Below are 13,256 nucleotides of genomic sequence, written 5' to 3'. Positions count from 1 at the left end.
TCAAAACTGAGCGCCTATCCACCGACTCGCAACCTGTTGACAGCACTGTAAAAGGTATAGCGGCGCCCCAAGTCAATCATGATAGAGCGCACTACATAATTGTGCTCCTACGCGCCAGTCGATTCCGTGAATGTGACAGGTGTTTTTTTGACCTGTTGTTTCTTGGAAGATCTGCAAACGACGAAAGTTTATGCTGTGGAAGTCTAACGGGCCACAATGTCGTTGCCCAAGCAGTCTGCAAAACGCAAAGTTGAAGACGAAAACAGGTGCTTTGAGGAGCGATGGGGACCTACTTCTTCGCGGAATCAAGAGACAAGGTGTTGTGCTTAGTCTGCCACCAGACTGTTGCTGTGCCGAATGAGTAGAATTTTCGACGCCAATTCATCTCTTCCCATCACGAGATGTATGGTGCTCTTACTGGCAACGTTCGCGAGCACACCATGACTCAACTGAAGGCCGCGTTGGGAAATCAGCCAAACCTGTTCAAAAGGCGGACAAAGCAAGCCACGAAACGGTAAGGCGAGCTTTGTCATTTCTGAGCTTATCGCCAAATCATCCAAGCCCTTCACTGAAGGTCTTTTCGTGAAGCAGTGCCCGCTCGGAGTCGCTGATGCTACCTCTCCAAGCATGAAAAAAACATTCGAGAAAATAAGCCTCCCTCCAAACACAGTCACCCAGAGAAAGAACGAGATCAGTGGAGACACTGAAAAAGGATTAATGAACCGATGCCACCAGTTCGAACCATTCTCTATTGCAGTGGATGAAAGCACTGACATTGCAGGCAACGCACAATGTGCTGTTTTTGTAAAGGGTGTCGACAAAAACCTGAACGTCACTGGGGAACTCCTGGACTTAATCCCAATGAAAGGCACGACCACAGGGGCAGATATACTTTCTGTTATCGAAAGAGCGGTCGAACACGCTGGACTACAATGGAAAAAGTTGGTTTGTTTGGCTACAGACGGTGCGCCATCAATGGTGCATTCACATTGCCGCGGTCACCGCATTTTGCACCAAGAAGCGCTGTGCAGCAAGTCTCTGCAAATGAAGAGCGTCATGGAAGTCGTAGTCAGCGCAGTGAACTTCATCCGTTCAAGAGCTCTTAACCACCGCAATTTGTAGCTCTTTAAAAGTGGTTGGCAGCGAATGTGGCGAAATTTAGTACCACACAGAGGTGCGATGGCTGAGTCGTGGAAGAGTGCTGAAACGACTTTTTGATCTCTGAGAGGAAATCGACGCCTTCATGAAGACCAAGAACAGGACCATTGTTGAGCTGTCAGACGAAACGTGGCTTCTGTCCCTTGCGTTCCTCACTGATATCACTGATCATTTGAACTGCCTCAACGTTAACTTCAGGGAAAAACAAACTGATCACAAAATGCATGACGACGTTCAGGCCTTTCAATTAAAATTGCATCCTTGGGAGAGACAGATGAGAATTCAGAAATTTGATCATTTGCTAACCCTGAAGTCGCTGGAGAACGTGGACAAGCAATCCTGGGATAAATTGGCTGACCTCCTTCATGATCTCCGAACAGAATTCGAGGGACGCTTCCAAGACATCACCAGCCCCGCCTATGAATTCCGAATTTTTTCGTTGCCGCTTTCGGTGCCGGTGGATGGCGCCGCGCCGGAGCTATAGATGGAACTTCTTTAGCTGCACGCTAACACCCCGTTGAAGCAGACATTTCAGGAAGTGGCTGTACCAAACTTCTACAGGTTTCTTGACGATGCAACTTTCCCGGCGCTACGTAAACAGGATGCCAGGATGATTGCCATGTTCGGAAGCACCTACTTGTGCGAACACCTGTTTTCCTTGTTGAAGGTGAACAAGTCAGCGCTCCGGTCGAGGATGGCTGATGAGCACCTGCGATCGACCATTAGGATCGTTTCCGCGAAAGAAGTTCATGCGGACATTTCTTCTCTAGTCGCAGCCAAGCGTTATCAGGCATCAAGCCAGCATGTTTAGAACAATAGCAGCTGTATTGTTCTTCTCAAGGAATAAAGTTTTGTGACTTTCCTAAGTGATACAATATTTTCTCGTTTATTACTATCAATAACACTTTATTCTAGTAAAATACACAGACGCAGCTGCCTTCAAGCTTTTTTCGTGAGGCATCCAATGCGGTCACCATGTGTTGAAACATATTTGTGGAACAAATATTTTATATTTTCGAATCGGCGTCCCCATTTTAGTCATCCGGTAGATTGGTATCGATATGTGTCTCAAATTCTGACGCCAATGCTATTCAGGGATGACCAAGCATATGTACAACATGTGGGAAAGACCTACTTGTTTCTTTCAAATGGCAGCGTTATCTCACATTTTGTTACCCCGCCCCCCTCGTTTCAACCTTCTTGACTATCCCGGCCCTTGCGGGTCTAAAATTCCTGACTGCGGCCCGCTAACGCATGTGAGTGAGACCCCTGGTTTAGCCATTCAATGGAACAGCTATCTAAGGATGTTAGAGACCATAATGGTAAACACTGGTCATTTAGTTTAGTGGTAAAGAGTAAGCAATAGCTTGTTCATCTAAAAATGGGGCAGTTTGCACTGGTTTTGATTGCGCCACTTATTTTTGGCATTCTTATCAGCCATAACTTGAACTATCCACTAGGCCGACAACGGTATATCGCAAATATTTCCCGTTGACTTCGGCAGTAGGCATAAAAAAACCACTCGAAGCATCTGCGTATTAAGGCAATACCATATACAACCTGCACGCGGGCACCAAGTGGGAAAGCGACTGCTAAAGTCATTGGCATCAATTGGCGGTGAGATGTTTGAGTGGCGCCCCCTGGCTCTGACGGCGGCTTAGGGACTCGCGCCGCTGTCGTCTGCTACACTCCGCTTGTGAGGGGCAGCAGTGCCTGGGCTTGAAATCACCAGCTTCGTTGCTGTAGTGCGTTAAAAATCGTATGGGTATAATGTTGGTTGGATCCAAGAATGATTGGATATAATTTTTTAGTTTAGCCATTCAATGGAACAGTTATCTAAGGATGTTAGAGACCGTAATGGTAAACACTGGTCATTTATTTTAGTGGTAAAAAATAAGCAATAGCTTGTTCATCTATAAAAGGGGGCAGTTTGAACTGGTTTTGATTGCGCCACTTATTTTTGGCATTCTTATCAGCCATAACTTGAACTATCCACTAGGCCGACAACGGTATATCGCAAATGTTTCCCGTTGACTTCGGCAGTAGGCATAAAAAAACCACTCGAAGCATCTGCGTATTAAGGCAATACCATATACAACCTGCACGCGGGCACCAAGTGGGAAAGCGACTGCTAAAGTCATTGGCATCAATTGGCGGTGAGATGTTTGAGTGGCACCCCCTGGCTCTGACGGCGGCTTAGGGACTCGCGCCGCTTTCCTCTGCTACACTCCGCTTGTGAGGGGCAGCAGTGCCTGGGCTTGAAATCACCAGCTTCGTTGCTGTAGTGCGTTAAAAAGCGTATTTCTAGTGACTAAGTTATTTTGCCAGCTTCTGATGCATCTGAATAATTTGAAGCTGTATCCCCCACAAGTTTGCAACACACGAAGAGATAGATAACATCTTCCTTCAGAGTATCGGTCAGAAGATTGTGTGTAACTCGTCCTTTCTTCCTTATTCGCGAGGATCAGCGATCAGAGCTTCTCGATAAGTCTTCAAAATGCATAGGCTTCCCTGCAGTATTTTTGAGATGCTCCTATGAAGACTCAACAGTTTAATGCTACCTACCAAGCAGCGGCCTCTACACGCGCGTCGCACAGCAGGAAATAAAGCGGCTTTCTTCTGTTTCTTTCGTTGTTGTCTTGTATCAGATTAACGTTTCTTGCTTTTTTTCTGCCCAACGCATTAATTTTTCTGCGCCGTCACCAACTTCTTTTTATGAGGTTTCGGGATGTCTGGGAGGCTCACAAAGGTCATGTGGATACTTCCTTCATGTTGTATGTCATACATTCCCTACTTTACAGATTGGCTTTCATTACGGCTGCGTGCAAGAAGGTGCATATCCGCAACGTGCTTTGTTTATTCAAATGCAAATACAATGAGAAGGTCTGTGCTACGCCCCCGCGATCGCGCCCTAAACGACGTGGTCCACAGTACTCGAAGGCGGCTTTTGTGCTCCGAATTTCTATCGTAATTATATCGTTATCATAACGAACTGACTCTCAACTCGAACAATGATGACAACAGTGTTGAAGGCATGATATATTCGCTAACTAACGTAATAAATAGTATACCTACATATATTACAAGAATCGAAACCGAAGAAGAATTCCAAGTAGCTCTTTATTGCTTTTCAACCCTTCCAGGCGCGAAGAACAAATCCTATTCTACTCGGGATGGCGTTCTATGATTTGAAGAAAATTACTTTTACTCTCTTGTCTTGGACTGAGGACCCGTCCCACTAACCAGATCGATTTAATCGTTAAATAAAGTTTTCCCCTCCTCCCCTTCCTCCTCCTCCTCCTCTTGAGTGCAGTTTTCCTATAACGCATATCCGAATATCGGGAAGATATGGCTGTGCAAAATATTCCGAAATATCCCTCCAGGTCTTAACAAACATATATGTGTTACTATAAATTTAACGAAGACGTGACTCGTTTTGCTCAATAAACCTCCATACTGGTTAGATGCCTGGTATAGAATCAGCACGCGCGTATATACACACTGGGTTATTTCGAACTCAACCTACAGTTTTTGCAGTCTGTAGTTCATGTCGGCAAATTTTCATGCCTTGACAACGTAAAGTGATGTGACAAAACACGTTCGAGCGTTCGGCAAGGTTGCAAAAACTGTTTTACCTTACATATGATTACCGGGAATCGTGATGCCTTCTGCCAAAGCCGACAGCCCTAAAGGCCTAGAATTTGTTTTGGTCTTCCATTTTCGCTGTTGTCGGTTATTAGCAGCTGGCTGTTCCTTTTGTTCGAATGCTTACTTGAGAAGCTGGCGCCTAGCTCCGACTCTTCGCACTCCGCTCAGGACCGGCTTCGCAAGGAATGGGGTGGCGCCGGCAATGTTTCTCCCGTAGCGGTATCCAAAACTATACTTTAATTGACAATGCATGAGTTAGTGTATGCGATTTTAAGCCTATTATTATGATAAAAAGTTATCCACACGCCAATTCTGGTGCGGACAAGCATCAGACGTTGACCGAGCTCAAAGAAACAGCAGGGAGAGCGAGCCTGAGTGAAGCAGACGACAAATGCGAGAATCCCTAAGCTGACGTCACGGAGGCGGGCTTCGCAGCGCCGCCTGTGTTCGCGCTCACCGCCAATACCACTCGTACCAAAAACCAACTGACGGAAACTGTAGTATTTGAGGGTAGTTGTGTCGTTACGTCATTACAAGCTCACGTATAGACTGACAGGTGGAATAGGAATAGTTCAGGACAGTAAAACAGCGTGGGTGAGTGTCGACGGGTAGAACTGCATAGGAGTGGTATCAGCGACAACATTACGCCACAATTTTGCGCTCAAAGTGCAAATAAAGAGGCTGCAGTGCCCCGAGTAAATTTGTATCCTAACGCAGTGCATTGGCTAGTATGTACCGCCAGCTTTCTTTGCTTTGTCTTTCATGACTGCAACCAACAGACTCAGCACTTTTGGGGTCTTCAGGAAAGACCAAACTACAAAGCAACGAATGCCCCGAGCGCGTGCAATTATGCTTAAACTTTGCATTGAAGAACCACATTTGCCCAATCTATGATGTTCCAAGACGAAAATGAAAACAAGAAAACTTTCAGTAGTTTGTCATACTTTTGCGTGTCGTGCTGTCTCCTTGTCGTATTTTTGCCGTGTCGTCATTCTGGTCTTAAGTCGTGTGTGGTATTGGTATTCTAATTTGATATTGCGTCGCGCGAATTTCTGTCTTGTCGTGATCCTCCTGTTCCGTCAGTTGTAGCACATTGTTTGAATGTTATTCCTATGGGGAAGAGTAGCGTAAACGGGAGTTCTGTTTTGACTCAGGAATGCGTGCCCTTGCGAAAATTGACTTTGTCGTTGCATCAGAAATGGGTTTCGTAAGCACAGATTGCTTTGCCGTTACAGTAGAACTTCTGTTGTCATAACAAAGTTTTTGTCTTGCGCCGCGAATGCTTGTTAGGTTTCTGCGGTATTACTGGTGTCATTCGAGACGGGATTCAGAACACATCCCAAATTGTTTTACATCCATGTTCCTATGTTAGGTGAGCAAAACATGTCGATCACAAGGAATGGGCTCTTTCACGAGGTATAGAGTCGCCGCGTAGCAAAGACGCCAGTGGGCCGCTTCCATGAGGTCTTTATTGATTAGTATTCTCGCTTTGCGTACTGCGGAGAAATATGTACAGTGGGGGCATATCTTCTTCACAGGAGTATAGCTAGGCTATCGAAATTTGTACAGACGCCGCAGACGAGCAGCGCCAGTGGGCCGATTGCATGAAATTTTTCTTCAAAAGATTTATTTGCCGCATGCCCTTTGGACGGCACAGATTTATAGCCGGGTCCAATTCCATCGTTACGGCACAATGGCAACCCTCCGGAAACTTTCTCGGCTTCCTCCGTAGTTCAGGTTTCGTCAACACTCTTTAACAGTAGTGAACATCGGTGATACGTGTGATATAGAACCACGTTCCTCATCTTTAAACTCTTAACCTCTGTGGAATGTCAAAGTGAACATTTCGCGTGTGTATGTCTTCATCATGGCTGCGATGGTAACGCTGAATGTGCCGCGTTCCCGTGAGACTACTCCGTGATCTGAGAACTCTGTTCAACTTGAAGCGAACATTTCCTCGAGTATACTTCAACATTTTCTTTTATTACCAAACTCCTAAACTTGCTTGCGACTCCAATTGCCACCATACTTTTTCTTTTTCTGATTTTTCCTTCTTTCTATCTTCCCTTCTTCCTTTTATTTTTCTTTTCTTGTTTTTTTTTTTCTCAATCGTTTCATTTTTCACCTGACGTAGCATGTCAGGCTCTTTGCTGGGCAAACCTCGTCAGTATCATTAAACCATTTTCTCTCTCTCTCTCTCTCTCTCTCTCTCTCCGGAAACTGTAGAGGTGCCACGTTAAAGCAGTTCCAAGCGGGTCGCTTTTGAATGAGGCCTTTACTGATTGCCTTTTATTCCCACATGGTTTATAGACGGCGAGGATTTATCGCAGCGGGCATCCCTTTTTCCCGGGACATAGCTAGGCTCGACAGCCTTCTGGAGGAGCCACATGGAAGCAGCGCCACTGGGCTGCTTCAATAAAGCCTTTACTATTTGCATTTATTTCCCGAATGGTTTATGGCCGGTTTATAGCAAGGGGCATTCCTTCTTCAAAGGAGTATAGCTACGCTCGAGAACGTTCTGGAGGAGCCAATGTGGAGCCTGTGCCAGTGGGCCGCCTAAATGAGGCTTTAATTCATTGCATTTTGTTCCCGCATGGTTTATAGCCAGAAGTTATTTATATCAGGGGGCATCCTTTCCTCAAGGGAGTACAGATAGGCTAGAGAACGTTCTAGAGACGGCGGGTTAAAGCGGTGCCTGTGGGGCTCTTGGATGAGGCCTTTGTTTATTGTGATTTCTTCTTGCATTGTTTATGTCCGGCAAGTATTTACAGCAGGGGGCACCCCCCTTCACGGTAGTGTAGCTACGCTCCAGACAGATATAAAGGTGCCACGTGTGAGCGGCGTCACTAGGCTGTTGTATGAGGTCTTCTTTATTGCATTTTCTTACCGCGTGGCTCATCGCCGGCTAGGATATATAGTTGGGGGCATATATTTCAGAAAAGAAGATAAGAAAAGATAAGATAAGAAGATAAGATAAAAAAGATAAGAAGAGAAGAAAAAGATACACGCAATAAAGAGTTCATTTTTCGGACAGTGGAGATAACAGACCATAATAGTGATTGTTTTACAGCAAAAGCAAAGTAACTTACACCAACAAGTCAAAAACTAAACATTCAACCAGAACAGAAATCACAAAGGACCATAAGATGACCACACAGTTGGGAGGTTTTCATTCTATATAAACACAGACAACACGGTACAGTGCTAAATCAATTTTCCGCAAGGAAGAGAGCTTTCATAGTTTTTTTTAGACTGTGTTTTGAAACATCGGTATGTAAGAGATCTAAGATCTCAGGGTACTGATTCAGTAACCCGGGTATTTGAGAAGCCAATCGCTGCTCCCCATAACCTGTCTTTGAATATGGTGCGAGATTTAGGCGCACGTTAAAGATACCCGGGTGGTCAAATTTAATCCGGAGCCCTCCACTACGGTGCGCCTCATCGCCTGCGTTGCGTCGTCGCGTTAAACCCTACAATCAAACGTCAAGACAGCACTTGCGGTGGTGCCGCTTGAACTAGAGGTCTCTTCGATTTGGCTTGCACTGGCTGCACTAGTTCCGAAAAGTGCCGCTGCGGTGCCGGCCGGTGCCGCAAGCGTGCAGCGCCGGTTCAGGAAGTGCAGGTGCAGCCGCGACACTAGCGCGCACCGGATACAACCAAAACGAGGACACAAGTGTAGGCCTGCAGCAGCCGGGAGACGCGAACGTGTGCTTTGTGAATCGCGAGCATGGATCGTCAGTCAGAGATGGCACTTTTCGATGCTGCCGCGCAGCTGCTCGAATCCGACAGCGACGACATGGAGTGCAGTGACAGTGATCCGTGCAGTGACTCGGACGACGAGTTCGACGATGTGTGCGTTTTGGTGGCGTGCGCGTTGGTACGGGAAGACGCCAATCGTGTGCCTGACTACGATCACGTTGTCAGCAGGTACAACGAGCGAGAATTCAAGAGGCTTTTCAGGCTGTCGAGGGAGACTTTTGATTGCCTGAGCTCCAGATTCAGCGCTTCGGCGTACTATCCTAGCGCAGTGCAAGGCCGGCGACAAATATCAGCCCAAAAGACGTGCCTCATTGCGCTTGCGTACATCGGCTCGCAAGTGTCGATGTACACGATCGGGGACAAGTTCGACGTGACGGAGTCGTCGGTGCATGCCTGCATCACACGGGTCATTCACTTCCTCCACGCAATTAGCGCTGAAGTCATCAGCTGGCCAAGTAGCGGGGAGGAAGTGACTCGCATCAAGGCCGGATTTCTAGCCAAGAGCGGTGGAAAGGGCCCTAGAAATGCCATTGGCTGCATCGACGGGTCGCATATAGAAATACCGACGCCAAGCGAATCGGCCCAGTCGTATTTCAACCGCAAGAAGTGGCCTTCTATCATCTTGCAAGGCATCTGCGATGATAGAAATAAGTTTCAAAACGTGTTCATCGGGTTCCCGGGCTCGGCGCACGACGCCCGCGTCCTGAGAGAGAGTCCCTTCTTCGAACGCGCAGCCGTCGAGTGCGGGGAGAGCTACATTCTTGGGGACAGCGCGTACCCCTTGATGCCGTGGCTCATGACCCCGTTCAGGGACAACGAGGGCACATTTCCCACGTGGAAAAGCAACTTCAACAGGCGACATAGCCAGCAGAGAGTGGCTATTGAGAACACGTTCGGGCTCCTGAAGCAGCGTTTCAGGAGGCTCTACTTCGTAGACGCCAAAACTGTTGAGCAGTCCTGCTACGTTGTGATGGCTGCGTGCGTTCTGCACAACTTGTGCAACGACGAGAGGGACTTCCTGCAGGAGCTGACGTCATTGCGCCATGATGATGATGTGGGCAACGACGCCTCCGAAGGGGACTTCGACTTCAACCAACCAGGCTACGCCCAGGCTGTGAGAGATTTCATTGCTAAAGAGCAATGCTAATTGTGGACACTCCTGCCCTGCCAACGCAAAGTTGACATGGAAGTGCCCGCGTATACGACATCACTGAAACTGCTATGTTGTTGAAGTGCGTGCACTGTGAAAGGCCGGGAACTATCTGAGAAAGGGTAACGTTCACATCATGCGCAAGCCATGTATATAGAGGAACATTTGTATGAACAAAGTGGGCAGTGCTAGGAGAAACACCTGCATGAAATTAAAGAGTGTGGTGCTGACACGACTTTACTGGGTGTTTTACGCGTCTTCCTTCTTAGCAAAATTAGCAGATCTATGTCAACTGCGGTCAAACGTCTGCATGTGCTCATGGTGCTCTGCCTTTGCTTCTCACCAGGCAAGCTTCGGCGGCATCTGACAAGAAGGGGGTTCCCTATAGTGAGGTCAGAACTGTTGAGCAGTCCTGCTACATTGTAATGGCTGCGTGTGTGCGGCACAACATGTGCAAAGATGAGAGAGCCTTCTTGCAGGAGCTGACGTCATTGTGGAAAGATGATGTGGGCAACGACGACTGCAGTCGTCGACTTCGACTACAGTCTCCCGGGTTACAGCCGGTATCGGATTTCATTGCGAAGGAGCAGTGCTAGTAGCGGACACCTATGCTCTTCCAACGGCAGTTAAACATGAAACTGCTTTGTTTCAGTGTATATACCACGTCACTGAAGCTGCCATGTTAAACTGCATGCACTGTGAAAGGCTGGGAACTATCCGAGAAAGGGTGGTGTTCACATCATGTGCAAGCAATGTATATACAGAAACATTTGCATGAAAAAAGAAAGGGCAGTGCTAGAAAAGCATTCGCATGAAATTAAAGAGCATGTGGAGCTGACAACGATTTTATTCAGCGTTGGTCGCTGCTCCCTTTTTGGCAAGGAGATCTAGGAGGCGGTCAAATCCCTCCATACGCTCCTCATGGCGCTTTGCCCTTGCCTCCTCCCACTTTTGCCTTGCTTCAAAGGCTTTTTCTCTGGCCTCCTGTCGTTTGGCCCTGGCCTCCCCCATCTTTTGTAGCGTCTCCAGGAGGGGGCTCAGCTGCGTTCTGCTGCGCCGCATTCTCTTTGGTGCGGGGCCACCCTCACTCTGCACCGGCACGTCCCCAGAAGGTCCTCCTCCAGAACGCTCAACCGGCACTGGCAGGTTGTCGGGAAGTCCTGTGGCTGCAGTACTGGCCCTGTAGTGTATATGGACAAACGTCACACCACTTCCAGCGCTCTGCTTACACTATGAAATTTTCACTTACCCTGGGTTCCCTCCTGGGAGAATTGCCTTCCCAGGCTCCAAGAGTATCCTCGGGTTCATGTTGTGCTGCTTTTCGAGGATTGCAGCAAGCTCCCTGTGAGAACGTTTCAGTGGTTAAACCAGTGAATAGGTTAATGGGGTCCCGAGGTGGCTCAGGGTGTGAGGGATGCCAAAAACGTTGAACAGTTAAATATATAATTCCAACTTACTCCTCGTGTTCGCAACTTGCGGGGTGACGGCCAGAGGAATTGTTATTTTTTTTGGTCTTCTTGTAGGACCGCTCCAACGATTTCCATTTATTTTCCACTTGTGTGGCGGTCATGGAGCAACTGAATTCCGCGTTTATCAGCTCTGTCAGCTTCAGCCAGAGCTGTTTTCTTGTCCTAAACACAAAAGTAAAGCACAGTTGAAAAAGTGTATAGGTAAAGTAAAGTAGCACTTGACTGACACGAGTTGCATCCTAGGAATGCACAACGTTTTATATAGAACTTTCTTAATGTAATATGGGCGCTGTTCTATCAGAATATTTCCATTTTGACTGCCACATATTCGAAGAGCTTCAGCCTTGCGCAAGGAATTTTAAATTGTTTGGAACTACAAATCCGAGCGGCAGTGCCAGCGCCCCGGTATGTACAGTTTATTTGCAGTTACTGCACAGTGGCATCCTGTACATAATTTTTGCACACAAAGGATGACATACCGGAGGGTTCTCGATTTGCCCACCAAGTCCTTCAGCTCGCCATACTGTGCCAGGAAGAACTTCGTTCTTCGGGCGCTCCACAGTTCCGGCTCATCAGCCAGTGCGGCCGCAGAGGTGTCGCCGTCACTGGCTGCAGAAGTCGGCGGTTGTGACGGAGGGGGCGAATTCTCGTCTCCTCCCGCCGTAAACCGCAGCGTGACGTGCTGCCCGTCTGCAAAAGTACACACGGTCGCCACAGCTTAAAACGATGTCTTTAAGCCGCAAACTGAGACCCAAAGCAACGCGACGAGGCCGATGTGGCAACGACCGCAAATAAGCCACTCTTGACCGCTACCACGTGTTTATCGCCGGCATGCAGCATCACTTACCGATTGTCTCGTACAGGTAACCACTGCCGTCCTGCATAGGCGAACCGTCTGTATTAAAACGTAGATACACGTCTGTCGGCACGCCGTCGATAACGACGCGCAGCGTCGTCTGCTCCTCGTTTGGCGGCACGTACTCCATCCTGCTGCACTAAGCGGCACCACCTTTTCCGCAAGTGCAGGGCTAGCAAGAACTAGTGCCGAGGTGGGTCTGCACTGAAGCGGCACCTTCGCAAAACGAGGACGGAAGTGCAGAGGGCGCGCGGCACCGGAAAAACGAGGACGACGGTGCTGCACCCCTTGAACTGGTGCAGCTAGTGCAGCCAAATCGAAGAGACCTTAGATTCCATTGGCCTAGTGCTCAAGGGCACAAGGCGAATGATGTCCCGTCCTAGAAGATGCCACGAACTGTGTTGGGTACAGTGGAGGAGACGAAGGCGGCCATGAAAATTAAAAATGGTGGGGAGTACATACAGCGGGCTGCTCCTTGTTGGAATCAGATTCTGTGGCAGGCGCTGCACGAGGAGTCTGCAGAGAATTGACGGATCCGACTTCTGACGGCTATTCGCCTGAATCAGTTTTTTGGGGATCCTACAGACAGGCAACCACTGTTGCGCGGCGGTCACTGGCATTGGTACGCTCAACGATATGGTACGCATATTCATTACGGGGTTTGTGGCAGTTAACTTCGCGCTCACCAAAGCTTTGTACGCCCAGTCCAAAGCAATCCACAGCGAGTGCATACGAGTGATATGGTGTTTCCAAGGCACTTCAGAATCAAAGAAATGTACCTGCCTGCGAGGGTTTCTTTTCTACGGTGGGATATACCAGAGATTACTTGAGGACGTAGTATTTAGACTAGCAACAGGCAGTTCAGGGGCACAGAATCAGCACTTCATTAACGGACCTGGAATTTTCGAGGCACCATTTTTACCTTCAACTCTTCTGTTGTCGCTTGCTGCGAGAGCGCTCGCGCCCTGGGGCAATCTGGACGGCCTTCAACAAGGCACAGAACACAGAAGATTATGCCACAACTGTCGTGTATGCAACTGTTAAAGGTAGTTCGATGTTCAATCAAGCCACCGATGATGCGTCATCAAACCCCGTCGCGGTCACTTGTGCAGATGTGTTCGCTTGGACGAGACAGATATTTTAGTTTTGCACTGCGCCGAACACATTTTTTGCGTACTTGTGGCAGTACACGCTGTACACCAAATGCAGAACTGCT

General features: G+C 48.0%; 2 protein-coding genes across 2 annotated transcripts; both read right to left on the bottom strand.

The window, feature by feature from the left end:
* Positions 1 to 9,907: 9,907 nt before the first annotated feature.
* LOC144149221 (uncharacterized) lies at positions 9,908 to 11,031 on the bottom strand. Its single transcript, XM_077680761.1, has 2 exons — positions 10,965 to 11,031; positions 9,908 to 10,895 (listed from the first exon to the last, which is right to left on the bottom strand). Exons 1-2 carry the CDS (start codon positions 11,021 to 11,023, stop codon positions 10,562 to 10,564), a joined length of 393 nt encoding a protein of 130 aa, XP_077536887.1. The 5' UTR covers positions 11,024 to 11,031; the 3' UTR covers positions 9,908 to 10,561.
* On the bottom strand, positions 10,758 to 12,287 carry LOC144149222 (uncharacterized). Its single transcript, XM_077680762.1, has 3 exons — positions 12,032 to 12,287; positions 11,664 to 11,874; positions 10,758 to 11,346 (listed from the first exon to the last, which is right to left on the bottom strand). Exons 1-3 carry the CDS (start codon positions 12,168 to 12,170, stop codon positions 11,169 to 11,171), a joined length of 528 nt encoding a protein of 175 aa, XP_077536888.1. The 5' UTR covers positions 12,171 to 12,287; the 3' UTR covers positions 10,758 to 11,168.
* Positions 12,288 to 13,256: the final 969 nt, after the last annotated feature.

The sequence above is a fragment of the Haemaphysalis longicornis genome, unplaced genomic scaffold (genome assembly GCF_048455015.1).
Source record: "Haemaphysalis longicornis isolate Haplotype H1 unplaced genomic scaffold, Haemaphysalis longicornis Haplotype H1 scaffold_8, whole genome shotgun sequence".
Taxonomy (NCBI): domain Eukaryota; kingdom Metazoa; phylum Arthropoda; class Arachnida; order Ixodida; family Ixodidae; genus Haemaphysalis; species Haemaphysalis longicornis.
The sequence above is the reverse complement of the archived record's forward strand: the minus strand, read 5'-3'. Positions and strand labels throughout refer to the sequence as shown.

What these genes read in the sequence shown, in the direction of transcription:
- LOC144149221 (XM_077680761.1), bottom strand. Translation starts at nt 11,023, where the DNA reads ATGAACCCGAGGATACTCTTGGAGCCTGGGAAGGCAATTCTCCCAGGA. An exon ending in CTCCCAGGAGGGAACCCAGG is followed by an intron (nt 10,896 to 10,964) that starts GTAAGTGAAAAT and finishes TATACACTACAG; the next exon opens with GGCCAGTACTGCAGCCACAG.
- LOC144149222 (XM_077680762.1), bottom strand. Translation starts at nt 12,170, where the DNA reads ATGGAGTACGTGCCGCCAAACGAGGAGCAGACGACGCTGCGCGTCGTT. An exon ending in TTACCTGTACGAGACAATCG is followed by an intron (nt 11,875 to 12,031) that starts GTAAGTGATGCT and finishes GTACTTTTGCAG; the next exon opens with ACGGGCAGCACGTCACGCTG. An exon ending in GGCAAATCGAGAACCCTCCG is followed by an intron (nt 11,347 to 11,663) that starts GTATGTCATCCT and finishes TTTTGTGTTTAG; the next exon opens with GACAAGAAAACAGCTCTGGC.